General features: G+C 41.5%; 1 protein-coding gene across 3 annotated transcripts in view; it reads left to right on the top strand.

Annotated features, from left to right (window-relative positions):
- The window catches only part of LAPTM4B (lysosomal protein transmembrane 4 beta), an 80,282-nt gene that overhangs the window by 12,628 nt on the left and 41,034 nt on the right, over window positions 1–26,620 (top strand). For all 3 annotated transcript variants that reach the window (XM_037503641.2, XM_054692092.1, XM_054692091.1), the window contains exon 2: window positions 11,582–11,693. In XM_037503641.2, the coding sequence (XP_037359538.1) occupies window positions 11,582–11,693 (112 nt within the window). The remainder of the gene's footprint in view (window positions 1–11,581; window positions 11,694–26,620) is intronic.

The following is a 26,620-nucleotide window of genomic DNA, read 5'->3' as shown; positions in this document are numbered from 1 at the left end:
ATTATCAGAACAGGATCATATAGACTGAGGCTTATTTGAATAAGAGAGCATATTTGGATTAGAATTCTAAAATTTGGTTTAAAGAAATGTCAGGAAAACTCTTGTACTCCAGCTCTTGATTCTGTTACGGAGCAGCCCCGTTATAAAAACGGGTTGCCTGGCTGTGGGTCCTCACCCGCACACTTAAAAGGGACTTATTTACACTCCACTACAGCCACATACAAAAGGTTAATAAAAGGTTTATTTACAAGGGAAAGGGAAATGAGGAAATGTACAACTCTGGGAGAAAATAGAGAAATAAAGTCTTTAATGCGTCCTACCCGATCCGCCGACCTAGAAACCCAAATGCACTCTCCGAGCTGGCCTCGCTCTGCGAGCTGGAGGGGAGCCAAAATGGGGAATCCCCCAAAGCCCACGTGTCTGGTTTTATACCAAACCTGGCTGCTTAACCCCACCCTCAGGTTCCAGCCACCTTCCCATTGGTGGTGATGGGATTTGGGGTTCCCAGTGTCTTTGCCTTTGGCCTGGGGTGGGGGTGGAGTCCACAAAGCCTGTATGGAATTAGCTTTAGGACATCCTTTCCCCCCTAACAATTCCACGGCCCTGTAAGACTTCAAGGGTGCTGCTCAAGCTCTTAGTTCTCATTCATTTATTTTAGAATCAACAAATGCACCCAAGGGATCTCCTGGATCTTAGCCCAGTAATTCTTCACTGTGTTGTTAGTTCTCTAATGTCTTTGTATATTGTTTATATTTTGTCCAGATTTTCTAGTTGTCCTCAGCCAGAGGATTGTTTTCTATTACCTAGTTCACCATTGTTAGTTATTATTATTTTATTTTATTTTACTCTGATTTTTCTCCCTTGATTGACCTATTTCCAAATTTTGACTTGATGCCTGCCCATATTTGCTTGTTTTGGGTCTTCTTACTATTGTTTCTCGCTAAAGAGTCAGACTTAATAATATCCTATAACATATTTTATATTAAATATATCTTTGAAATTTTCCCTGACTATAAAAGCAATTATACGCATAGGATACCATGGGAAAATGTTAATACAATAAGGGTATAATGATACTTAAAGTACAAGCCTTCTGCAAATCTGGCATCTTTTATTTTATACAGAATCACTCTATTTCTTTCCTGTTTTCAAAATAATTTAGAGCACTTTAAAGTTCACAGCAATATTTATCAAAAGGCACAAATTTCCCATATGCCTCCTGTCCCCAACACATGTTTAAGTATCCCATTTTCCAAGTCCCTTACCAGGGTGGAATTTTTATTATAGTTGATGAACCTACACTGGCACATTATTATCACCCCAAGTCCATGGTTTACATTCAGGCTCACGTTTGGTATTATAAATTCCATGGATTTGGAAAAAATCATATTGAAATTTATCTACCAGTATAGTGTCAGACAGGGTAGTTTTGTTACAGAGCTGCCCCGGTATAAAACGGGTTACCTGGCTGTTGGACCTCACCTGCGCTCTTAAAAGGGACTTGTTAATACTCCACTGCATGCACACACAAAAGGTTAATAAAAGGTTTATTTACAAGGGACGGGGAAATGAGGAAATGTACAACTTAGGGAGAAAATAGGGAAATAAAATCTTAAATGCGTCCTACCCGATCCGCCAACCTGGAAACCCAGTGGCACTCTGAGAGCTGGCCGAGAGCCGCGAGCTGGCGGAGAGCCAAAAGGGCCCCCCCCCAAGGCCCACGTGTCTGGTTTTATACCAAACCTGGCTGCTTAACTCCACCCTCAGGTTCCAGCCACCTTCCCTTTGGTGGTGATGGGATTTGTGTTTCCCAATGTCTTTTGGCTTTGGTCTGGGGTGGGGGTGGCGTCCACAAAGCCTGTATGGAATTAGCTCAGGTCATCCTTTCCCCCTAACAGTTTCACTGCTCTGAAAATCCTCTGTGCTCTGCCAATTTATTCCTTCTTCCCCCAGTATTAGTAACCACTGATCTTTTACTTTCTTGTACTTTTGCTTTTCCAAATTGCCTTCTAGTTGGAATAGCCTTTTCAGATTGGCTTATTTCACTTGGAAGAGTTACATTTACTCAGTGATTAATATGAGGAAACAAGTAGTATGCACCCTGCATTCTGGGTTATCTGATGTTATATAATTTAGTGTTTTTAGTCTAGTTTATATAAGTGACCATCTATAAACATAAACAATAAAGTTGGAATCATGTAACATTTTTATGCAGCACTTTTATTTACTATTATTATACTGTGAAAAATTTCTTGTCATTAATATTTAAATAGGAGTTTTAATGCTTATATGGGATTCTATTATTTGGTTATAACACTTGTTTCATGTTTTCACTATAGATAAGCCTGCAATGATCATATTTGGACACAAATTTATGCAAATTTCTAATTGGTGTAACTTATCTCTGGGTTTGAATGTTCTTAAGATTCTCTTATTGAGGCTTTAAAAATGTGAGCTGGTGATTACAATTTGCATTTTCAGTTGTTTAGATTAAAGCTGCATGTCTCACTGTTCATTTAGGATCTGATATACAATTTCAGGGTGAAGAGCACTTTGGATCCCTAAAGTATATAAAAGGGCCTAACACCACTTAAGTACTTGGACAGAAGTGGAATTTATTTACATATGGAAGTAATCATTGTCAAGAACAAGGGAAAAAAAATATGTGACACCACAGGAACACTTTGTAAATAGAACAGGGACAGCTTGTAAACAACCTACCAAAACAGACAAAGAAAACCCAGATGTAAGTGGGTGAGCGTTAACTGAACAAAGAACAAAGAATATAAATATGCCCTCTTTCTTTAAGTTTGGATTAACTGTGGTCATTACATAATCTGCTCCTGGCAAGTTTTACCATCTTCTTGGTTCTCATTTGTGGTGAAATTTCATCCTTGGTCAGAATTGATGATTGGGTGGTTTCCATTTTCTCTCTTTTGGGAAGACTTTTTACCCAATGTTTTTTGGACTTTGACTTATATTTGATATTTGACCCTTTCTATACAATTGTGTTTAGGATCTACTGTGACTACTTGTAATCCAACCCCTTTGCACAGACCTAGGTCCTCCTACTTGCCTTAGTGTATTCATATCATCCGTGATATGTCAATTCCCACCCAACAATTAAGGCTTTACACAGTAATCAGTAAATGTGTGTCACAGATGTTCAGTTATGAATATTTCCCTCTGATTAGAAGAAGCACAATTGGGGCCTTCCTGGTGGCACGGGCGGTTGAGCGCAGCGCTGTGAAGCTGTCCGCAGCCTCTTCAGTGCCGGTTCCATCCCCGCCGGCCGTGGAGCAACCCACATGGCGAGCAGACCTCTCCTGTCTTGCCTGCTACTCCCCTCAGCATTGTATTTCGTCAGTCTGCCTGTTCTGTTCCCTGCTCTGTCTCTGGTGAATCTGCTCACCCTCCTGCGCATCTGACCTATACCTCGGCTCTATTTATACAAGCACCGGGTACAGTCAGAAGTGTGGGAGGGTGAGAGGATTCACCAGAGCCAGAGCGGGGAGCAGAACAGGCAGACTGATGAAATACACTTCTGAGGGGACAAGCGGGTGGCAGGAGAGGTCTACACACCATGTGGGACCCTTGCCCGGCGGCCAGGGATCGAACCCGCACTGCAGAGGCTGCAGGCAGCTTCGCAACCCAGCGCTCAACCGCTGCGCCACTGGGGAGGCCCTAAAAATAAATCTTTAAAAAAAAAAAAAAAAGAGCACAATATTGCTTCATTTGTGATATGTGCAGACCTAACCATCATATCTTTGTTTTATCTATGTCTCTTTTCTTTGGACTATTTCATGAAAAACTAGGGCACTTGGACTTGGCCACAGGTCTGTGGTATGTGAGCACAAAGAGAAGGGGCATGGGACTAGGCGTTACAAGGTGGAGGACAGTAGTTACTGGAGCAGCTAGAGCACAGCCAAGTAAGGAATTAAGCCCCACTCTGGAGTGTGAAGGAAACACCAGTGGACTGGTAGCCAGAACTCTGTTGTCAGGGACATGTGCATGTTGGGGACTGAGCAAGAGAGAGCAGGAATGCATATAAAGCTGGCAACTAGGCTGTCAGAACTTGAGTAAGCAAACAGAAGAACAGAGGACAGATGTGAATACCAAAGAGTGGATAAAAAGAGTGTGAGTAACCAGATGGGCAAGCAGAAAAAGAATGAATTGGACACCCTGCAGATACTTTTCAGCACAGTGCATCTAAAAGCAACTTCATCATAGTCCTTCAAACAATCTTCTAGGCTTAAAATCTCTCTTTTTAAAGATTTATTATGCATACAAGAACTGGGGTATAGGCCAGAGGTGTTGGGGTGAGAGGATTCACCAGAGACAGAGTAGATAACAGAACAGGCAGATGTACTGAAACACACTGCTGAGGGGAGCTGCGGGCGAGTCAGGAGAGGTCTGCTGTGCCATGTGGGTAGCTCCCTGGCCAGGGATTGAACTTGTGCTGCAGTGGCTACGAATAGCTTCATGGGTTGCGTCTTAACCCCTTGCACCACCAAGGAGGCCCTAGGCTTGAAATCTCTGAGTTTTGTTTGCTTTCTTTATCTTTGCATCTGTTACCAAGGCTCTAATAATCCCATCTCCATGTGGAAAGGCCTTCAGGTTCAAACCTGGACTTTTCCATATAGGATCTAATTTATAAAGTGATTTAACTTCTCACACTAACTCATAAGATTACAGTCTTACAGAGTTGTCATAAGATTTAGAGAGAAATTGGATAAAACCCTTATTACCTTTCCATCAGACTATGCGATGGTCTCCAGATTGGTTACTTGCCACCATTTCAGCCCCTAGCCTCTTCCAGCGTGATCTTCCTAATGACATAATTCTGTTCACCTCACATCTCACCTCAGACACCACCATTAAGACATCTTCATGAAGAAATTAAAAAATTCTTTGAATTGAATGACAAGGAGGACACCAATATCCTAAATGTATGGGATGCAGCAAAAGCAGTAATAAGAGGAAAATATATAGCAATAGAAGCTCACATCAAGAAACAAGAAAGAACTCAAAGAAACAACTTAATCTCGAAGCTCAAAGATCTAGAAAAAGAACAACAAAAAAACCCCAAAACCAGTAGAAGAAAAGAAATAATAAAAACCAAAGCAGAAATAAATGAAATTGAAACTAAAAAAAACAATCCAAAAGATCAATGAAACCAAGAGCTGGTTCTTCGAAAAAATCAATAAAATAGACAAACCCGTAGCCAGGCTCACAAAAAATTAAAAAGGGAGAAAGCACAAATAAACAGGATCATAAATGAAAGAGGAGAAATCACAACGGACACAGCAGAAATCAAAAGAATAATCAGTAACTACTATGAACAGTTATATGGAAACAAGTTCAACAATCTAGAGGAGATGGACAAATTCCTACAACTCTACAATCACCCAAAGCTAGATAAAGAAGAAATAGAACAACTAAACAGACCAATTACAGGCAGTGAAATTGAAATGGTAATCAAAAACCTCCCCAAAAACAAAAACCCAGGACCTGATGGATTTACAAATGAATTCTACCAAACATTCAGAGACGAATTAGTGCCTATCCTTCACAAACTCTTCCAAAAAATTGAGAAGGAAGGGACAATACCAAACACGTTCTATGAAGCCAACATTACACTAATACTAAAACCGAACAAGGACAACACAAAAAAGGAAAACTACAGGCCAATCTCCCTAATGAACACAACACCCATTCATGATAAAAGCTCTTGAAATTCTTGGGATACAAGGAACATACCTCAACATCATAAAGGCCATATATGACAAGCCAACAGCCAGTATCATTCTCAATGGTGAAAAGCTGAAAGCAATTCCATTAAATCTGGAACAAGGATGTCCACTCTCACCACTGCTTTTCAACATAATACTGGAAGTCCTAGCCAGAGCAATAAGACAAGAGAAAGACATACAAGGAATCCAAATAGGAAAAGAAGAAGTCAAACTATCACTATTTGCAGATGATATGATAATATACATAGAGAACCCCAAAAACTCCACAGAAAAACTAATTCAACTCATCAATCAGTTCAGCAAAGTGGCAGGATACAAAATCAACACGCAAAAGTCAGTAGCCTTCCTATACACAAACAATAAATCTGAAGAAGAAGAAATAAAAAAAACCATCCCTTTTATTATCAAAACAAAAAAAATCAAATATTTGGGAATAAATCTAACAAAAGAGGTAAAGGACCTATACAAAGAAAACTATAAAACACTGTTAAAAGAAATAGAAGAAGACACAAAGAAATGGAAAGACATCCCCTGCTCATGGATTGGAAGAATAAACATTATTAAAATGGCCATCCTACCAAAAGCAATATACAGATTCAATGCTATTCCAATCAAAATTTCAATGTCATTCTTCAAAGAAATAGAACAATTATTGATGAAATTCATATGGAATCACAAAAAAACCCGAATAGCAAAGCTCTCCTGAAAAAAAAAGAAGGGAATGGAGTCATCACACTCCCAGACTTCAAACTATACTACAAAGCCATAATCATCAAAACTGCATGGTATTGGAACAAGAACAGACATACAGACCAATGGAATCGAATAGAAAATCCAGAAATAAACCCACAGATTTATGATCAACTAATCTTTGACAAAGGAGCAAAGACTATGCATTGGAGCAAAGAAAGTTTGTTCAATAAATGGTGCTGGGAAAACTGGGTCGCTACATGCAAAAGAATGAAGCTTGACCACTACCTCACACCATACACAAAAATCAACTCAAAATGGATTAAAGAACTAGACATAAGACCTGAAACCATAAAATACATAGAAGGAAATATAGGCGAAACACTACGTGATATGCACATCAGAGACATCTTTACAGACACATCGCCCAAAGCAGTGATAGTGAAGGCAAAGATAAACAGCTGGGACTACATCAAATTAAAGAGCTTCTGCACAGCAAAAGAGACTAACAAAAACAAAGAGAAACCCCACCAACTGGGAGAACATTTTTGCACACGACACTAATGATAAAGGACTGATCACAAAAATCTGCAAAAAGCTGATGAGACTCAACAACAACAAAGAAAATAATCCAGTCAAAAAATGGGCAGAAGAGCTAAAAAGAAACTTCTCTGAAGAGGAAATGCAAATGGCCAACAGGCATATGAAAAAATGTTCAACATCACTTGTCATCAGGGAAATGCACATGAAAACTACCATGAGATACCATCTTACACCAGTGAGATTGGCACATATTAAAAAAACTAGCAACAACAAATGTTGGCGAGGGTGTGGAGAAAAAGGAACTCTTCTGCACTGTTGGTGGGAGTGCAAACTGGTCCAACCACTATGGAGAGCTGTGTGGAGATTTCTGGACCTACTAAACATAGAACTTCCATATGATCCAGCAATTCCACTCCTAGGGATTTACCCAAAGGACACAGAAACATCAATTCCAAAGAACACCTGCACTCCTATGTTTATAGCAGCACTATTTACAATAGCTAAGCTTTGGAAACAGCCCAAATGCCCAAAAATAGATGACTGGATCAAGAAGATGTGGTACATATACACCATGGAATAATACTCAGCATTCAAAAAAGAAAAACACATGCAATTTGCAGCAACATGGATGGCGCTGGAAGGGATCATGCTCAGTGAAATAAGCCAGAAAGAAAAAGAAAAATACCAGATGGTCTCACTCATAGCAGGAATCTAGAAAACTTAAATAAGGGACCAGGAAAATGAATAACTATAAGAAAGTGAAAATCAAAATCAACAAAAAACTATGAACCAGAGACACTTTCTGGGGGGGTTGGGGGCAAAAGGGGAGGGATTGGGGTCAAAATGGGGGGATTGCAATTGTATGGGGAATATAAAAATAAAATTTATTATTTAAAAAAAAAAAAGACATCTTCATGAGCTATTCAAAAAAAGCCCAGGCTGCCCTGATTTTGAGGACTCTGAACTATCTAGGCCCAGCCTGTATATCTAGTGTCAGCCTCTAACACTTCCCTTCCAAGACTGTGTTCTCACTGAATTGAACTACTTGCTCTTTTCAGTATAGTTCCCTGTCCCAGTGACCTGGCTTATACTCAAAACTCTTTTTCATGCCTTTGAGGTTTTAAAGCCTTGTCTTTCCTGTCACTATCCAAATGCTACCATGTTTATTGCACCTTATCTTTCTGAACTTCTGTAATTCTTGTTTTGAACTCTTGTCATGAGCCTTCCGCTTTATACTTAGTGTTATTTGGGTACACAACTTATTTAAACTCATTTTCTGAGTCCCAGAGAGTTCTTCCAGTGCTGGCTATGCCGTAGGCAATTAGTAAGTGTATTAGAAGTAAACCTGGCAAGGGAATAATAATGAGCTGATTAAGAGTTGACAGGTTCATTGGAACTATGAAGGTAAGAAAGAAGCTGAATAGCTGTGTCTTGGAGGATCTAGAAAACAGGTGATTTTCTGCTCTCAGACAAGAGCTTTTATATGGTTCTTGTTAAGGTGTGAAAAAGTAGGGGACTCATTTGAGTGGCTTTTTAAAAAAAATTTATGCATATAAGAACCGGGGTGTTGACCAGAGGTGTGGGGGGTGAGGATTCACCAGAGAGAGTGGGGAGCAGAACAGGAAAATCTACTGAAATACACTGCTAAGGGGAGAGGCAGGTGAGACAGGAAAGGTTTGCTACACCATGTGAGTCAGCTCCCTGGCTGGGATCGAACTGGTGGTGTGCTGCAGTGGCTGGCGATAGTGTGATAGTGTTGTGTCTTTAACCCCTGTGCCACCAGGGAGGCCTGAGTGGCTTTTTTATGCTAATGTTTTTTCTTTTTTTTTTTTTAAAGATTTATTTATACAGGCACTGGGTACAGTCAGAAGTGTGGGAGGGTGAGAGAATTCACCAGAGCCAGAGCGGGGAGCAGAACAGGCAGACTGACGAAATACACTGCTGAGGGGAGCAGCGGCCATGGCAGGAGAGGTCTGTTGCGCCATGTGGGACTCTCACCAGCGACCGGGGATCGAACCGGCGCTGCAGAGGCTGCAGGCAGCTTCGCAGCCCAGCTCAGCCGCTGCGCCACCAGGGAGGCCCTATTTCATCTGATATTATTTCAGCCTATAATCTTTCACATGCCCTTTTCAAAGAGAGGTACATAGAGGGAATGAAATGCTGAGAAAACTTGACAATTTATCAAAGAACGTCTTTGCCAGACATCATATGCCAGTGAATGGGGCTCTTGGAGTGTAGGAGCCAGACCCCAAGGGGCTCTCCGTTCTTGTCTCGGTGAGGAAAGAATTCAACGTTGAGACCAGAGTCAGGCAGAAAAGCTAGAAATTTATTGTCAGATAAGAAGTAGGACAGGAAAGGTCTCTGAACAGAGAGGTGTCCTGAGTGGGTCGCCACTGAAGGGGTAAGAGGGAGTTTATATGTGTTTGGTGAGCATGAGGTGGGGGTTCAGAATTTGGGTGTATGTCAATGTCATTGTGTCACTGTTCATTGGATGTGGCCTACTGGGTCTCCCAGATTACTTGATCTATTTTCCCGGAAGGTGCTTTGGTCTGTTGCTTTGGCGTTGTGTGGGTTTTCGGAAGATTGAGTTTTCTCTGGGCTGGGACACCCTGATCCTACCTGACCGCCTGTAACCAGCCTCACTTCCTCATGCATCATTTGTGGTACTAGCTTGTTGCTTCCTTTAAGCCTTAGATATGTTCTGAAAAATACTCTCAAATAGAGTTTTGCTAATCACATGCTCTTTAAAATGTGCTAAGAAGTTTCTTGGGTCTTTGGAAAGAAACTGAAAACTGGCAGTTTTAATAACCTCCTCGGGGAGGGTGATTGGAGGCTAGGAACAGGAGGGAGGTAAACTTTTCACTAGATAGCCTTCTCTACCTTAAATATTAACCATATGCTTGTAGTCTAGTAAGGTAGATGTGTATTCTGGGAAATTGCTATTGTCATTATATTTCCCCCCCCCCCAGAAGGTCACATTAGACTTTGAACAGATGAAGAAAAAAAAAATTCCAAATCCTATAACAATTGTAAAACAACCTCTTGGAATTACCATTTCAAAATGGGCTCTAAGAGTAGATCTTTTGTAAAATAAACAACCTGACTATTTGAAAGTCTCTTGTAAATAGATTATTACTTCCAAATACAATTTCTATAGTAGGTTATGCCTTTAGTGTCAGTAAAAGGATTTTCTCTACGTATGAAGGTATACATCTTTTTTCTCCACTTTGACAAGAGTAAAACATCTAGCTCTCTCATAAGTTTCTAAACTGAGAAAAAAAGTAGAAACAACAAACCACTCTCAGCCTGAGCCTCACTTAAGTACTAGAATACCTGGGCCCCAGTGGCGCCCTGCCCCCCCTCCCCCCATCAGAGTTGGTACTTATGTGTCTCACACAGCAAGGACAGTTAGAAAGAATAAAGGAAATTATAAATGCTAAAGTAGAATGGCCAGAATATTGCAGGTGGTTGGTTAGGGGATAAGGAAGATGGTAAGCCCAAAGATAATCAGCTGTCAGGTATGAACAGGAGACTGCATGGATTCAAATTTCTCTTCACAGTTTCTTGGCTGCCTGAGCTTATTCTTAACCCTGAACCTCAGTTTTCTCATCTATCAAATTGGAATAATTTTAGCACTTCATTAGGTTATTGTAGAACTTTAAGAGGGGATCTACATAAAGCACTTAGCACAGTACCTGAGTGTATCCCACTTTTTTTTTTTTTTTTAAAGATTTTTTTTTTTATCTATACAAGCACTGGGTACAGTCAGAAGTGCGGGAGGGTGAGAGAATTCACCAGAGCCAGAGCAGGGAACAGAGCAGGCAGAAGGACCGAAGTACACTGCTGAGGGGAGCAGCGGGCGGCAGGAGAGGTCTGCGCACCATATGGGACCCTCCTCCGGTGGCCGGGGAGCAACTGGGAATCGAACCAGCTGCGGGCAGCTTCGCAACCCAGCACTCAACCGCTGCGCCACTGGAAAGGCCCTAGTGATGCTACTTTTTAGATAGAGAAAGGAGGAGCAGAGGTAGGAGTGCTAAGGAAGATGATATCCACTTAGCTGAGTTTGAAGCACCTGAGGAATAGGTGTTCAACAATATCCAGAAAACACAAATGTAGGCCTGGGACAGGAAGGGCCTCACATGTACTACTGCAGGAGTAACTGTTCTGGCTCTTTAAGTTGCCTTGCATTAGTCTTCCAGAACCTCTCAAAGCTTCGGAACCTGTGAAAAATATTTGATCACCTGAAAAAATTTGTGGTTGCTCATTAGAACATGCATGGTGCCCGAGCGTTCTTGTGCTATTTCAGCGGCAGATGTCAGGGCTGCTTCCTATATTCACTGCTCTGGGTGCTCAGCGGAGGAGAGCAGTGAGGGGAAGTCAGCTGGTGTCCACATACCAGGCCATACATATGCCCTTGGCTATATCTGAATGGACTGGTGTGTTTTTGCCTTGGGACTGTTCCTCTGCCTTAAGGAGTGGGACTTAGTTGAAAATTAAGCAGTTGTTGAAGTCAAAACTCCATGCAGCCAACATAATTTTCTGTTGCAAGGACCACATCCTGGGGTTACTTACATTTTTTCCCTTTCTTGTTGCAGATCACCAATGCTTTGGTTCTGCTGATTCTGTTGAGCACCCTGGCTGATCCAGACCACTACTACTTTTCAGGTTCTGCACTAGGAGGTGTCTTTGAGTTCATGAATGATGCCAGTAAGTACATCACATAGCAATTTAGATATTTTGGTTTTTCAAGGACAGGGAATCAGGCTGCCCGTTCTTTTTACTAAATTCCAAATATTGATTCATGGGCCCATTTGAACTGATACTTGACTTTCTTTCCATCTTTGCAAATCAGATCAACAGATATTTATGTTCTGCCCCATGCTCTGTATCTGTTTTTTTTTTTTTTTTTAAGATTTATTTATTTGTTTGTTTGTTTGTTTGTACAAGCACTGGGCACAGTCAGAAGCGCGGGAGGGTGAGAGAATTCACCAGAGCCAGAGCGGGGAGCAGAGCAGGCAGAAGGACCGAAGTACACTGCTGAGGGGAGCAGCGGGCGGCAGGAGAGGTCTGAGCGCCATGCGGGACCCTCCTCTGGTGGCCGGGGAGCAGCCGGGGATCGAACCAGCGCTGCAGAGGCTGCGGGCAGCTTCGCAACCCAGCGCTCAACCGCTGCACCACCTGGGAGGCCCTGCTCTGTATCTGTTCTAAGTGTGAGAATCTAAACAGGATCTCTTATTGGTCTTTTCATCTTAGGATAAGTTACCCATTTTTAAAAAAAATTATTGCTTTGTCATAGACTTTATACCCTGAACCTTTTGGCCTTTGGGGGAGAAGGAGAATAAATGATGGATTTGGTAGAATGTTATTTTGGACCTGTGAACACTATTATCATGAAGTTATATGGAATTTTATTTAGTGTTCCCAGATCCTTCCAAATATCCTACCAAATTATACCAATTAGGAATGTTCTACTTTTAGATAGTGGGACAAACCTGTAACTAGAAACCTGTAGAGGAATGTGAATGTGGTGTAAATAGGGAGGAGGCTAGGCTCTCAGCAATAAGACCCTGGAAATCTGAACATTTTTGAATTATAGTTACATTGTGTCCTGTCCTTGCTATCTCTGAAAGGGTCAATGCTATGCATAATTGCACAAAAAGATCATGCAAATTGATTTCTCAGTGGCTTTGATTTATTTTAAATGCATTTGAAAAAAATGTGACTAGGGCTGAGTAAGAATAGGAAATTGACTCAAGATGCAGTTTTAGAGATAAACCAAGAACATGCGAAGGACATAGTGAGGCTTGTGGATTTTATTCTCAGAGAGGGAAAAAGTATTCCATGGTTTTAAGGAATTCAGTGGCTTTGCACTGATGAGTTTTAAGAAGATCCCTCTTGTTGCTGAGGGGAGAGGATGCATTTAGAGGACTGGATGTGTGAGCACAGGATCCAGGGAACTAAATTCAGGTACATTTCTCTGCTATCCCAGCTACATCAGGGATGCAGAAGAGGGTGAATTTTGGAGGTGGGATTGCCAGAATTTGCTGGTATGTGCAGTGAGGGGAAGGGAAGGAATCAAAAAGGACTCTTGCTTTCTAGTTTGAGAAATTGACTTGCAGCTTTACTGGGGTGGGAAGAGTCTGAAGTCAGGAAATGGGGATAAACCTGTGGGGAAAACTTGACTTTGATTTCAGTGATTTAGCTTAGTAGTTAGGGCAGATGCTGAAGCCAAAATATCTTAGTATGAACTGACCTTGCCATGTATAATGTGTTAACATTGGACTAGTTTCTTACCTTTATGTGTTCTAGTTTCCTCCTCTGAAAGATAATGATGATCATAGTATCTACCTGGTGGGATGTTTTGGGTAATTAAATAAATTGATACATGACTCTACCTTAGAGTAGAGTCTCCTGAAAGTGTTCAGCATATTTCACTCTTACTAGCTATTCTTATTTAGGTAAGGCATGGTTGAAATGTGAGCTATCTTAAAAGCAGAGAGTTTAAAAGGTATCAGAGACATGAATCTGTAACTCAGACATTGTCTGGGCTGACAGAAATTTGAGACCATCAGCCTTAAAATGGAATTTATGTTAGGTAAATAGTAAAGAGAATAGAAGAGGGATTCAGGGTTGAACCCTGAACGAGCCCCAACACTTGAGATCAGCATGAGGAGCCTGAAAGCAGCCTCTGATAAGCTAAAGCAGGAGGCTGGGAAGCCACCGCTGCTCTGTAGTATGTGCTAAGAAGTCAGGTCATTGTATTGTCCTGAGTTTGTGATTTTGTCCAACTGAGACCAAACTGCTGTGTAACATTGCTCATTCTCTCTAGTCTGAATAACCCTGCTACACTTATGAATCCTTCCAGAAAGGATACTGAATTCATTAATATTAACATCTCTTTGCTTGCCTTCTCGGAGTTAAAAGAATATATAAGCCATAAATAACAATGTTTGATTGACATTTAAAAATAAATTATCTTTTACTGTTTCCAATGGCAGGATTCCTTTTCTAAAAAGGTAATTGAAGTTAGAAAAAGAATTTTGAAATTATATAGCTGTGATTCTATCTGTATTGAATAGTAACATAGCTTGTGTTAGTCTAACTGCTAGAGGTAAAGGGGTAGAAACTATTTGACAGTATAGATTTAATTTAGTTGACTTCAAAGGCTTGTTGCTGGTATATAAGACTTTAAAATAGTAATAGTTTTGTCATGCCCTGGATATTCCAGTACATTTGAGGTTTCTTTCATATTTCATATATCTGAAAGGAAGGAATGGTTTGTATTTACTTTGAGGATTTTTAACCATAAACCAGGCTAAAAAGGTACAAAAGAGTGGATTTTCACAGAAGTGAACTTTTTTACCTTTTATCTTATATTTTCATATGTTTTGATGACCTTTCTATAATAAACTTGTAAGTCAAAGGTCATTGTTTCTGATAAGCTGTTCTATATTCAACTAACACTGGGATAGAATTAAATAGTCTTTGAATTGAGTACAATTAATTACTTACAATTTCTCTTGAAAAATATAGAATACAGCAATTTTAAGCTGATATATTTTTGGAATGGTGGTAGCCACCTGAGGGCTTTAATCAGGAGGACAGAGCAGGAATGTGTCTCACTTTTCCATGTGATCTTTTCTGAAAATGATCTCTTAGAAGAAAGCTGAATTCCTCTTATTTACATTAAAATGTAAATAATATCCACTGGGATAAAGAATGTAGGGATTCCTCTGTTTTTAAATCTAATCTTGTAGCTCTTGTATTTCTGTGTTTAATAAATACAAAAATATTAGTAATAACACATTTAAAATTTGTAAATAAGTGCAAGTATTTTTTTTAAATAATAAATTTTATTTTTATATTCCCCATACAATTGCAACCCCCCCATTTTGATTCCAATCCCTCCCCTTCTGCCCCCCACCCCCAAAAAGTGTCTCTGGTTCATAGTTTTTTGTTGATTTTGATTTTCACTTTCTTATAGTTATTCGTTTTCCTGGCCCCTTATTTAAGTTTTCTAGATTCCTGCTATGAGTGAGACCATCCGGTATTTTTCTTTTTCTTTCTGGCTTATTTCGCTGAGCATGATCCCTTCCAGCGCCATCCATGTTGCTGCAAATTGCATGTGTTTATCTTTTTTGAATGCTGAGTAATATTCCATGGTGTATATGTACCACATCTTCTTGATCCAGTCATCTATTTTTGGGCATTTGGGCTGTTTCCAAAGCTTAGCTATTGTAAACAGTGCTGCTATAAACATAGGGGTGCAGGTGCTCTTTGGAATTGATGTTTCTGTGTCCTTTGGGTAAATACCTAGGAGTGGAATTGCTGGATCATATGGAAGCTCTATGTTTAGTAGGTCCAGAAATCTCCACACAGCTCTCCATAGTGGTTGGACCAGGTTGAAGTGCAAGTATTTTTTATGTTATTCCTCAAAATAGACTATACTAGGAAAGAATGAGGGACTGTCAAAGATTGGAGAAAACAAAGGAGACACAACTACATGTAACATGAGATCCTGGACTAGATTCTGAAACAGAGAAAGGACATTGAGGGGGTAAACAGGTGAAATTCAAATGAGGCCTGTACTTTAGTACCATTAAACAAATGTTAATTTCCTGGTTAACTTCCAATGGTTTTAACAAGTACACTGTGGTTAGGTAAATTGTTCCTATTCTGGAGAAGCAGGGTGAAGAATATATTTAAACTACTGTTTTTGTAACTTTCTTGTACATGTAAAAGGGTTCAGAACTAGAAATGAAAGAAAAAAATAGATCAGTCTATTGACTTAGAAGATCAAAAGATGATTGAAAGGTTATGTATATGTAGCATATTATATAGACACTCATAACTGAGTGCAAGTAGACTTACGGGATTTTATTGTGGAAAAAAATTTTTATTAAAGATTTATTTATTTATACAAGCACTGGGGTACAGGCCAGAGGCGCGGGAGGGCAAGAGAAATCACCAGAGATAGAACAGGGAGCAGAACAGGCAGAAGTGTTACAGGACAGGGAGGGCAGCACCCCAGACCCCTGCAAACCTGTCTGATCTGAATAGGTTCTGCCATCCGCCGCATCAACATAAAACATATGAGACTTTAATGGGAAGGAACTTTAATACAATTAGGAAACAATACAGGAAAGGCAAAGAATCTAGTTTCTAAATCAAGTATCCAAAGTTACCTGTCCCCTCGTGGGTAAAAGTCCACCCAAGCAGGACTGGCCCAGAACAAGGCCCCAAAGCCTGCCACAAGTCTAAAGCACCTTCCAGTGGGGACCCACAGAAAAGGCTCAGAAACAACCAGACAAGTCTGGAAGGAAAAGAGCAAAATCAAAATCAAGACAAAAACTGTCATTGTCACCTCCCCACGGGTCTCTCACCCACATCTGTGTCACCCAGTCCACGACCAAATGGTAAGTGTAGTTTCTTCACGTGTCTCTCTGCTTCATGTGCCTCCTCCAGGTCTCCTGTGGCTCTCCATCCTGCTTCCTTCCTTCCTCAGTCTCCTCTGCAGCTTCTTATCTCCCTGCTCAGCTCCACCCTCCTTTTGGGTAGGTCAGGAAACCTGGAACCTCCCCCTTCCCTGGGGACTACCCTGTTACTAAAGGACTGAAATACACTGCTGAGGGGAGCAGCAGGAGAGAGAGGAGAGGTCTGTTGCGCCATGTGGGAGTCTCCCTGGCCAGCTGGGAATCAAACTGATGCTGCAGAGGCTGCAGACAGCCTCATGGTGCTGCGTTCAACCCACTGCGCCACTGGGGAGGCCCTATTGTGAATTTTTTTTTTAAGTATTTATTTATTTACACACACAAGAACCGGAGTACAGGCCAGATGCTCGGGAGGGTGAGAGGATTCACCAGAGACAGAGCAGGGAACAGAACAGGCAGACTGACGAAATACACTGCTGAGGGGAGCAGTAGGCAAGACAGGAGAGGTCTACCGCGCCATGTGGGACCCTTGCCGGCCGGCCGGGATCGAACCAGTACCCGCCTGCGCCACCAGGGGAGGCTCCCTATTGTGAATTTTAATGGATTAGCAAAAACTATAACAGAATGCTTATTCCCAAACAGCAGATCATCCAAATTAATTTTTGATTAGTTTTTTTTTAAAGATTTATTTATGCATACAACAGCTGGAGTACAGGCCAGAGATGTGGAGGGTGAGAGGATTCACCAGAGACAGAGTGGGGAACAGAACAGGCAGATTGACTGAAACGCACTGCTGAGGGGAGCAGCAGGCGAGACAGGAGAGGTCTGCTGCGCCATGTGGGTTGCTCCCTGGCAGGCCAGGGATCAAACTCGTGCTGCAGAGGGTGCGGATTGCTTCATAGTGCGGTGCTTACCTTCTTGTGCCACCAGGGAGCCCCCAATTTCTGATTAGTTTTGCAGCAAATTTGTCTTTCTGGATAAACTTATTTTATTAACCAGGTAAACACACCTACCCTGAGAAATGAATTGTCCAGAAAAGTAATCAAGAATTGATGGTTACCTGAAATGGTCACCTGATTTAGAATAAAAACACCAATACTTCTGTTGGAGAAAGGATGGCCTCTGTTCCTGCTTAACCGGTGGAAAATCTAGGCCATCAAACAAAGCAAGGTATTCCGTAGACTTAATGTATCTAATTTTGAAAAGACATTCAAGAATTTTTGGTATATTTTTGTCAGCACAGTGTGAAAATGTGTAACAAGCAAAATGTCACTGAAACATTATGGTTCTTTTTCCCACTGATGACATAAGTAATTCTCCAGACAGTGAGCGATGAAGCAAAACAAAAGTTTATTCAGTGGCGGAAGAATGGAGAAGGTGAGCTCATGCTCTAAATTCCTTCTCTGTGAGACTGGGCAGTAGCTCCAGTTTATTGAAAGGGAAGGTGAGTTATATTTAATAGGAGAGGGGGCGGAGCAACATGGCGGCGAGGAGACACTGCAAGTAAGATCTCCCATTAAAAAAAGTTAATAGGGAGGAAAAGCGGCAGGTCCCAGTGAGAACTGGGACACGGAAGATAAACGGGTGACTCCAGCAAATTACCCGAAGAAGAAAGTGGCCATAAAAGAGGACGAGAAGGGAGGGAAGCGCAGAACCCTGCTCCCCTCCCCCGCCCACAGAGGCGGCACTCTCCGACCGGCAGAGAGGAGGAAACAACAAACCAAAACAACCCACAAGAACAAACGACGCAGCAAGCGGGACCGTGAGTGGAAAGGAACTATTGCAGCCACCACACCCCGTGAACGGGAGCTGAGGCGAACCCTGCAGGATCCGCCGCGGCGGTGAGTGAACGGCTCCGGGCGCCATTAGAGAAGAACAAAGACCCCGGGAGACGCCAACACAGCCCGGGCTGCCGGTAAGCTGGCGCGGAAACGCGGCGCGCTTGGGGAGCTTGAAAAGCAAGTGCAGACCAGGATCGCGGCTGCCCAGGTCCCCGCGCCTGCGACCTAGGCTTGCGGGGAGACGCGCGGAGGTCCTCACTGAGGTGAAGGTCCCTCCCTGAGTGAGCAGGAACCAGGCGCCCAGGCACAGGAGCGGTGCAAAAGGCGCCATTCCTGCGCCACTGAACTGGGCTACAGCCCGCGTCCTGGAACTGAGGGCTTTGAACTGAGACCCGGGGCACGAAAATTCGGGGCGTGGGTTCTCCACGACGGTGGGGCACAAGGCAGACACAGCACCCCAAAGCTGTTGAGGTGTACCCTACCATCCCCGCTCTGTTCCCTGTCCCACGGGGTGGGGGGGGCGAAAACAGCCCCCCAAGGACAATAGGAGAGATCTCTGGCGCCACCTAGTGACCAAGAAAAAAAAAGTCACTAACACCCCATAGAACAGGATTTCTTAAGACTGCTTGAAAAGGGCAGAAGGCTTCTGCAGTGGCCAGCCGGGAAGTTATTCCACGCCAGGCCCCTTCCGACCAGCAGTCTGAGCCCACAGAGGGAGCAGGCACCCACGTCCGGGGCAGACCGGGGGCGCAGAAGAGTGTGCCTGAAACCGGAGGCGCAGGGACTGCATCCCGCTTCGCCATTTGAGAACAGGGACATTTCTTCAGTAAAAACTGCCTAAAACCAGCAGAAAGCTCCCCCAGAAGGCAGAGATGGCTCCTGGAAGAGCCAGAGGGGAGCGGAGAAGTTCACCCAAGATGCCAGTCAGTCCGAGCATCACAGTGTCCCAACGCATACGACAAATTAGAAAACAGACAGTAGGGAGTAGAAGAACCACACGCAACCTAACAACTCCTCAGGAAAAGCACACCACAAAAGAAAACCACTCCCCAGATTGCAACGACAGCAACTTGGAAGAACTTCTGAGCCTTCCAGAAAGAGAATTTAAAATTGCCATGATTAAAAAAGTGATAGATCAGAAGAAGGAAATTGAGTCCCTAAAGAGGGAAAACAATGGTCAGAAGAATGAAATTGAGTCCCTAAAGAGGGAAGTAAAAGAAATGCAGGAGATCAAAGAATTAATGGAGGAACTAAAGAACTCCGGGAAAAGCAAGGAAAGCAGAATAGAAGAAATGGAAGAACGAATAAGTTCTCTTGAAGACACAGAAATAAAAAACCAAAACAGAAAAGGAAAGAGAAGTACGAAGGAAAAAGAATGAAGAAAGACTTCGAGAACTATCTGACTCCATGAGGAAAGGAAATATAAGAGTTATAGGAATTCCAGAAGGAGAGGAGAGAGATGTAGGAACAGAGAAAATATTCCAGGAGATAATTGAAGAGAACTTCCCAAATGCGAAGAAGGAGCTGAAAATTGATATACAAGAAGCAAGAAGAACACCAAACTTCCACGACGAAAGGAAAAACACAGCAAGACACATAATAGTAAAGCTCCCAAGAATCCAGGACAAGGAAAAAATAATGAAGCTGACAAGAGGGAAGAAACAGATAACATTCAAAGGAAAACCAATCAGGCTGACATCAGACTTCTCTGAAGAAACACTACGGGCAAGGAGAGAGTGGAGGGACATAGTCAACAGACTCCAAGAAAACAGATGCCAACCAAGAATACTCTATCGCGCAAAGCTCTCCTTCCTCTTTGAAGAAAGAATATGGACTTTCCCAGACAAACAGAAACTCCGGAATTTCATTACGAATAAACCCCACTCCAAAAAATACTACAAGGAATCCTAAAGCCAGAACCTCAGAGGGACGAATAACAACGAAAGAAGACCAAAAAAAAAAAAAAGTTATTAAAAGAATAAATAAAATCAAAGGAAAGACAAACATAATGGCAAATACAGATGCTAACATATCAATATTAACTCTAAATGTAAATGGACTAAACTCTTCAATAAAAAGACACAGAGTTGCAGCCTGGATTAAGAAACAAAACCCAACCTTTTGCTGTCTCCAGGAAACACATTTAGCTACAAAGGATAAAAATAGGCTCAAAGTCAAAGGATGGAAAACAATCCTACAAGCAAATGGGCCAAAAAAGAAAGCAGGAACAGCTATACTTATATCAGATAAAACAGACTTCAAACTCAAAAAAATAAAAAGAGACCCCAATGGTCACTACATTATGATTAAGGGGACAATACTTCAAGAAGAAATAACACTCATTAACATATACTCACCAAACGAAAGAGCACCAAAATATATCAGACAACTGTTGTCCTCTCTGAAAACAGACATCAGAGAAAACACATATGTAGTGGGAGACTTCAACACACCACTATCAACAATGGATAGATCAACAAGACAAAAAATAAGTAAAGAAACTAAAGCTCTAAATAAGGACCTAGAGCATTTGGGCTTAACAGACATCTATAGAACACTAAACCCAAAAAAACGGAGTACACATTTTTCTCAAGCGCACACGGATCATTCTCCAGGATCGATCACATACTGGGGCACAAGACAAACATCAACAGATACACCAAGATTGAAATCATACCAACCATCTTTTCTGACCACGAAGGCATCAAACTAGAAATAAATCATAAAAAGAAGGCAAGGAACTATCCTACCTCATGGAGATTAAAAGCCACACTACTGGAAGACCACTGGACTAATGAGGAGATCAAAGAAGAAATTAAAAAATTCTTTGAATTGAATGACAAGGAGGACACCAATATCCTAAATGTATGGGATGCAGCAAAAGCAGTAATAAGAGGAAAATATATAGCAATAGAAGCTCACATCAAAAAACAAGAAAGAACTCAAAGAAACAACCTAATCTCGAAGCTCAAAGATCTAGAAAAAGAACAACAAAAAAACCCCAAATCCAGTAGAAGAAAAGAAATAATAAAAACCAAAGCAGAAATAAATGAAATTGAAACTAAAAAAACAATCCAAAAGATCAATGAAACCAAGAGCTGGTTCTTTGAAAAAATAAATAAAATAGACAAACCCCTAGCCAGGCTCACAAAGGAAAAAAGGGAGAAAGCACAAATACACAGGATCATAAATGAAAGAGGAGAAATCACAACGGACACAGCAGAAATCAAAAGAATAATCAGTAACTACTATGAACAGTTATATGGAAACAAGTTCAACAATCTAGAGGAGATGGACAAATTCCTACAACTCTACAATCACCCAAAGCTAGATAAAGAAGAAATAGAACACATAAACAGACCAATTACAAGCAGCGAAATTGAAATGGTAATCAAAAACCTCCCCAAAAACAAAAGCCCAGGACCTGATGGATTTACAAATGAATTCTACCAAACATTCAGAGACGAATTAGTGCCTATCCTTCACAAACTCTTCCAAAAAATTGAGAAGGAAGGGACAATACCAAACACGTTCTATGAAGCCAATATTACACTAATACCAAAACCGAATAAGGACAACACAAAAAAAGGAAAACTATAGGCCAATCTCCCTAATGAACACTGATGCAAAAATCCTCAATAAAATTTTAGCTATCAGAATCCAACAATGCATCCATAAGATAATTCACCACGACCAAGTTGGATTCATTCCAGGGGCACAAGGATGGTTTAACATCCGAAAATCAATCAACGTTATCCAACACATCAACAAAAAGAAATATAAAAACCATATGATAATATCAATAGATGCTGAGAAAGCTTTCGACAAAGTGCAACACCCATTCATGATAAAAGCCCTTGAAATTCTTGGGATACAAGGAACATACCTCAACATCATAAAGGCCATCTATGACAAGCCAACAGCCAGTATCATTCTCAATGGTGAAAAGCTGAAAGCAATTCCATTAAGATCTGGAACAAGACAAGGATGTCCACTCTCACCACTGCTTTTCAATATAATACTGGAAGTCCTAGCCAGGGCAATAAGACAAGAGAAAGACATCCAAGGAATCCAAATAGGAAAAGAAGAAGTCAAACTATCACTATTTGCAGATGATATGATAATATACATAGAGAACCCCAAAATCTCCACAGAAAAACTAATTCAACTCATCAGTCAGTTCAGTAAAGTGGCAGGATACAAAATCAACACGCAAAAGTCAGTAGCCTTCCTATACACAAACAATAAATCTGAAGAAGAAGAAATCAAAAAAACCACCCTTTTATTATTGAAACAAAAAAAAATCAAATATTTGGGAATAAATCTAACAAAAGAGGTAAAGGACCTATACAAAGAAAACTATAAAACACTGTTAAAAGAAATAGAAGAAGACACAAAGAAATGGAAAGACATCCCCTGCTCATGGATTGGAAGAATAAACATTATTAAAATGGCCATCCTACCAAAAGCAATATACAGATTCAATGCTATTCCAATCAAAATCTCAATGGCATTCTTCAAAGAAATAGAACAATTATGATGAAATTCATATGGAATCACCAAAAACCCGAATAGCCAAAGCTCTACTGAAAAAAAAAGAAGGAAATGGAGGCATCACACTCCCAGACTTCAAACTATACTACAAAGCCGTAATCATCAAAACTGCATGGTATTGGAACAAGAACAGACATACAGACCAATGGAATCGAATAGAAAATCCAGAAATAAACCCACAGATTTATGGTCAACTAATCTTTGACAAAGGAGCAAAGACTATGCATTGGAGCAAAGAAAGTTTGTTCAATAAATGGTGCTGGGAAAACTGGGTCGCTACATGCAAAAGAATGAAGCTTGACCACTACCTCACACCATACACAAAAATCAACTCAAAATGGATTAAAGAACTAGACATAAGACCTGAAACCATAAAATACATAGAAGGAAATATAGGCGAAACACTACGGGATTTGCACATCAAAGACATCTTTACAGACACATCACCCAAAGCAGTGATAGTGAAGAGAAAGATAAACAGCTGGGACTACATCAAATTAAAGAGCTTCTGCACAGCAAAAGAGACAATAACAAAAACAAAGAGAAACCCCACCAACTGGAGAACATTTTTGCACCCAACACTAATGATAAAGGACTGATCACAAAAATCTGCAAAGAGCTGATGAGACTCAACAACAACAAAGAAAATAATCCAGTCAAAAAATGGGCAGAAGAGCTAAAAAGAAACTTCTCTGAAGAGGAAATGCAAATGGCCAACAGACATATGAAAAAATGTTCAACATCACTTGCAATCAGGGAAATGCAAATCAAAACTACCATGAGATACCATCTCACCCAGTGAGAATGGCACATATTAAAAAAACTAGCAACAACAAATGTTGGCGAGGATGTGGAGAAAAAGGAACTCTTGTGCACTGTTGGTGGGAGTGCAAACTGGTCCAACCACTATGGAGAGCTGTGTGGAGATTTCTGGACCTACTAAACATAGAGCTTCCATATGATCCAGCAATTCCACTCCTAGGTATTTACCCAAAGGACACAGAAGCATCAATTCCAAAGAGCACCTGCACTCCTATGTTTATAGCAGCACTGTTTACAATAGCTAAGCTTTGGAAACAACCCAAATGCCCAAAAGTAGATGACTGGATCAAGAAGATGTGGTACATATATACCATGGAATATTACTCAGCATTCAAAAAAGATAAACACATGCAATTTGCAGCAACATGGATGGCGCTGGAAGGGATCATGCTCAGCGAAATAAGCCAAAAAGAAAAAGAAAAATACCGGATGGTCTCACTCATAGCAGGAATCTAGAAAACTTAAATAAGGGACCAGGAAAATGAATATAAGAAAGTGAAAATCAAAATCAACAAAAAACTATGAACCAGAGACACTTTTTGGGGGTGGGGGGCGGGAGGGGAAGGATTGGGGTCAGAATGGGGCGTTTGCAATTGTATGGGGGAATATAAAAATAAAATTTAAGATTAAAAAAATAAAAAAAAAAAAAAAAAGAAAGGGAAGGTGAGTTGAGAGGGATGGGTGGATTTGTGCTGGGCCAGATGCAAGTGCACCTAGATGGCTCCAGGGAGTGTGGATTTTACTATGCTGACTCGGTAAAATGAGGAGTTGAGGTCATGGAGAGGGTAGTAGGGTAGAAGCTGATTGGGACTGGCTGTGTGGCTAGAGATTTTGTAATGAATATTGGCTGGTCTGTCTTAGTTTCTTCCGTGCAAAGCAGATGGTTTTCTTAGAATAAGCTGAAAAGGGAAGGTCATGACTTTGGTGCCCCAGGAGACAAGTTCTCAAAAGCTGACAAAGACCCCCTCTGTGGGTTTGCTCTTCTTTGGGGGCGGTGGGGGGAGTGTTGAAGATGATTGTCCTTATTACAGAGTCTAGCAGCACTCATGGCCTTAATTCTAGAGTCAGAGTAGCTAGAAATGTTACCGAATGTGGGCCTCAGTTTCCCTCAGCCAATAAAAGGAAACCGAGTTTGAGGAAAAGGAAAGCGGTTTTATTTGTCGACAAATGAGCAGGGCTGCAGACTCATGTCTGAAAGACCACCGTCCTGCTCTTTGGCAGTGGGCAGGGGTATTTATACTAGGGGGAGATGAGTAGGGATTTGCCAAGGGAAGAGGGAAGGGGTCTGCACAGAGACAAGTGGGCGCCACCTCGACAAAGAGATGGGGAAGGGGAAGGGGTCTTCACAGAGGCCGATGGGTGTCAACTCATTCATCTTAAGGGAAGGGGAAGGTGTCAGCACAGGGACAGGTGATTGCCAGCTTGTTTTCATTAGGGGGCGGGGGAAGGGTCTGCAGGAAACTGGTGGGCGCCAGGTTGTTTTTCTTCTCAAGGGGAGGGGGAAGCTGCAACAAATGGGAAAGACAAGCTATTAATCCTGTTAATGCTAGATAAGGAGGAATTGCAAGAAATGGGGAAAAGACAAACTTGTTAACTGTATCATAATGACTTCCTGAGTCTTCCATAGCAACTTCCTCCTATGATACAGGGTTGTGCTGGGGCTGGTTAAGGAATGCAAGGTTTTCCTAGGTAGGTCTGAGTTGCCTGGTTGGAGGCCTACTTGCTTTACTCCTTGGATAATGGCCATTTGAAGTTTGATAGCCTGGAGATGTTTAGAAACAAAGGAGACCAGACAATTTAAGATGCAGGATCAGAAAAGCAGCAAGAGAATAATGACTGAGAGGATCTCTAGGAAATGGAGAAACAGGGTAAAGCCTGTCTGATTCCCTTCCAGATGTGATCTGGATACCCTGTGCCCTCTTTGGTGATGCACTTGACTTTTTCTAAAACAGTGGCCACACGCTCTTCTGTTGCTCCACGGGCACTGGTGTACAAACAACAGAAATTGTTAGCCAAGGTACAGACACCACCTCATGGGCTGCAAGACAGTCCAGAGCTATACAGCTATTCAGGAACATAGTTGCAAGTGAACTTTTGCAAGAGTTTAAACTTCAGACCTCTTTCTTGGGCAACCAATCGCAACCATGGAAGCTATGGGAGACGCCTCCCTGGATGCCACCGTTGACGTTTCATGGCGATGGTTAATGTGCTATAAATGGTCTGGGTTGTCAACCCTACTAGAGAGCCAATTAAGGCAATGAGTTCCTGCTAATATTAGGCCTGCTGCCCTTATTCTCAGAGGTAGGTGAAGACAGACTGGAGGGAAGGGGGTGGGTTGGCGTGCAAGTAAACACCTGTGTGAGCCTGAATAGGTCTTGCCTTTTCGACTCTCTAAACTCCCTGGCCTTTCAGTACCCCAAGCACTGTGACACCATCCCAGCCAGTCATTTTAACTACTGACAAACCATGCCAGTGGTATTTTTCTGTTGGTTGGGTTTATGGTAGAATTGGTATTCCACTCTCCTGCCCCCCATGATGATTGCCGGTCATGTAAACCTTGTACTCCAAATATAGCACAGTAAGGATAATTACAGCCTGGATGTCAACTGTCTGCCTGCTTTTTTGGGGGGGTTGAGGGATTTTTTTTTTCTTTTTCCATTCCTTGTAATTTTGATCAAATAAAATTCAATTCGTGCCGGTGGACACATTGTGGAAGTCCCATCAGGCAGACCTAGCATTGTATAAGCTGCACTTATTTCTGGAAAAGAGCAAATAACCCTCTGGACTTGCCAACTGTACATACCAAGGAATGCAGGTGAAGTTTCAGGTTAGGTTGGAAAAGCATGGGTTAATGTTGGTGTACCATGAAATGTAAAGAGTTTGAAAATATCAATTACCACTTCCATCTCATTCCAGACTTTTCTCAATTTGGATGACTACTAAAAGGTTGTCTACCCTAGCATAGCCCCAATAAACAGAGCATCCAGAGACCTTGGAGTTGTCAGTGGGGCTCCCACCTGTACATTGCCCCATGTCCTGGGCCATA

Source organism: Talpa occidentalis, unplaced genomic scaffold, assembly GCF_014898055.3.
Source record: "Talpa occidentalis isolate TD23 unplaced genomic scaffold, MPIMG_talOcc4v2.1, whole genome shotgun sequence".
NCBI lineage: Eukaryota > Metazoa > Chordata > Mammalia > Eulipotyphla > Talpidae > Talpa > Talpa occidentalis.
The sequence above is the reverse complement of the archived record's forward strand: the minus strand, read 5'-3'. Positions and strand labels throughout refer to the sequence as shown.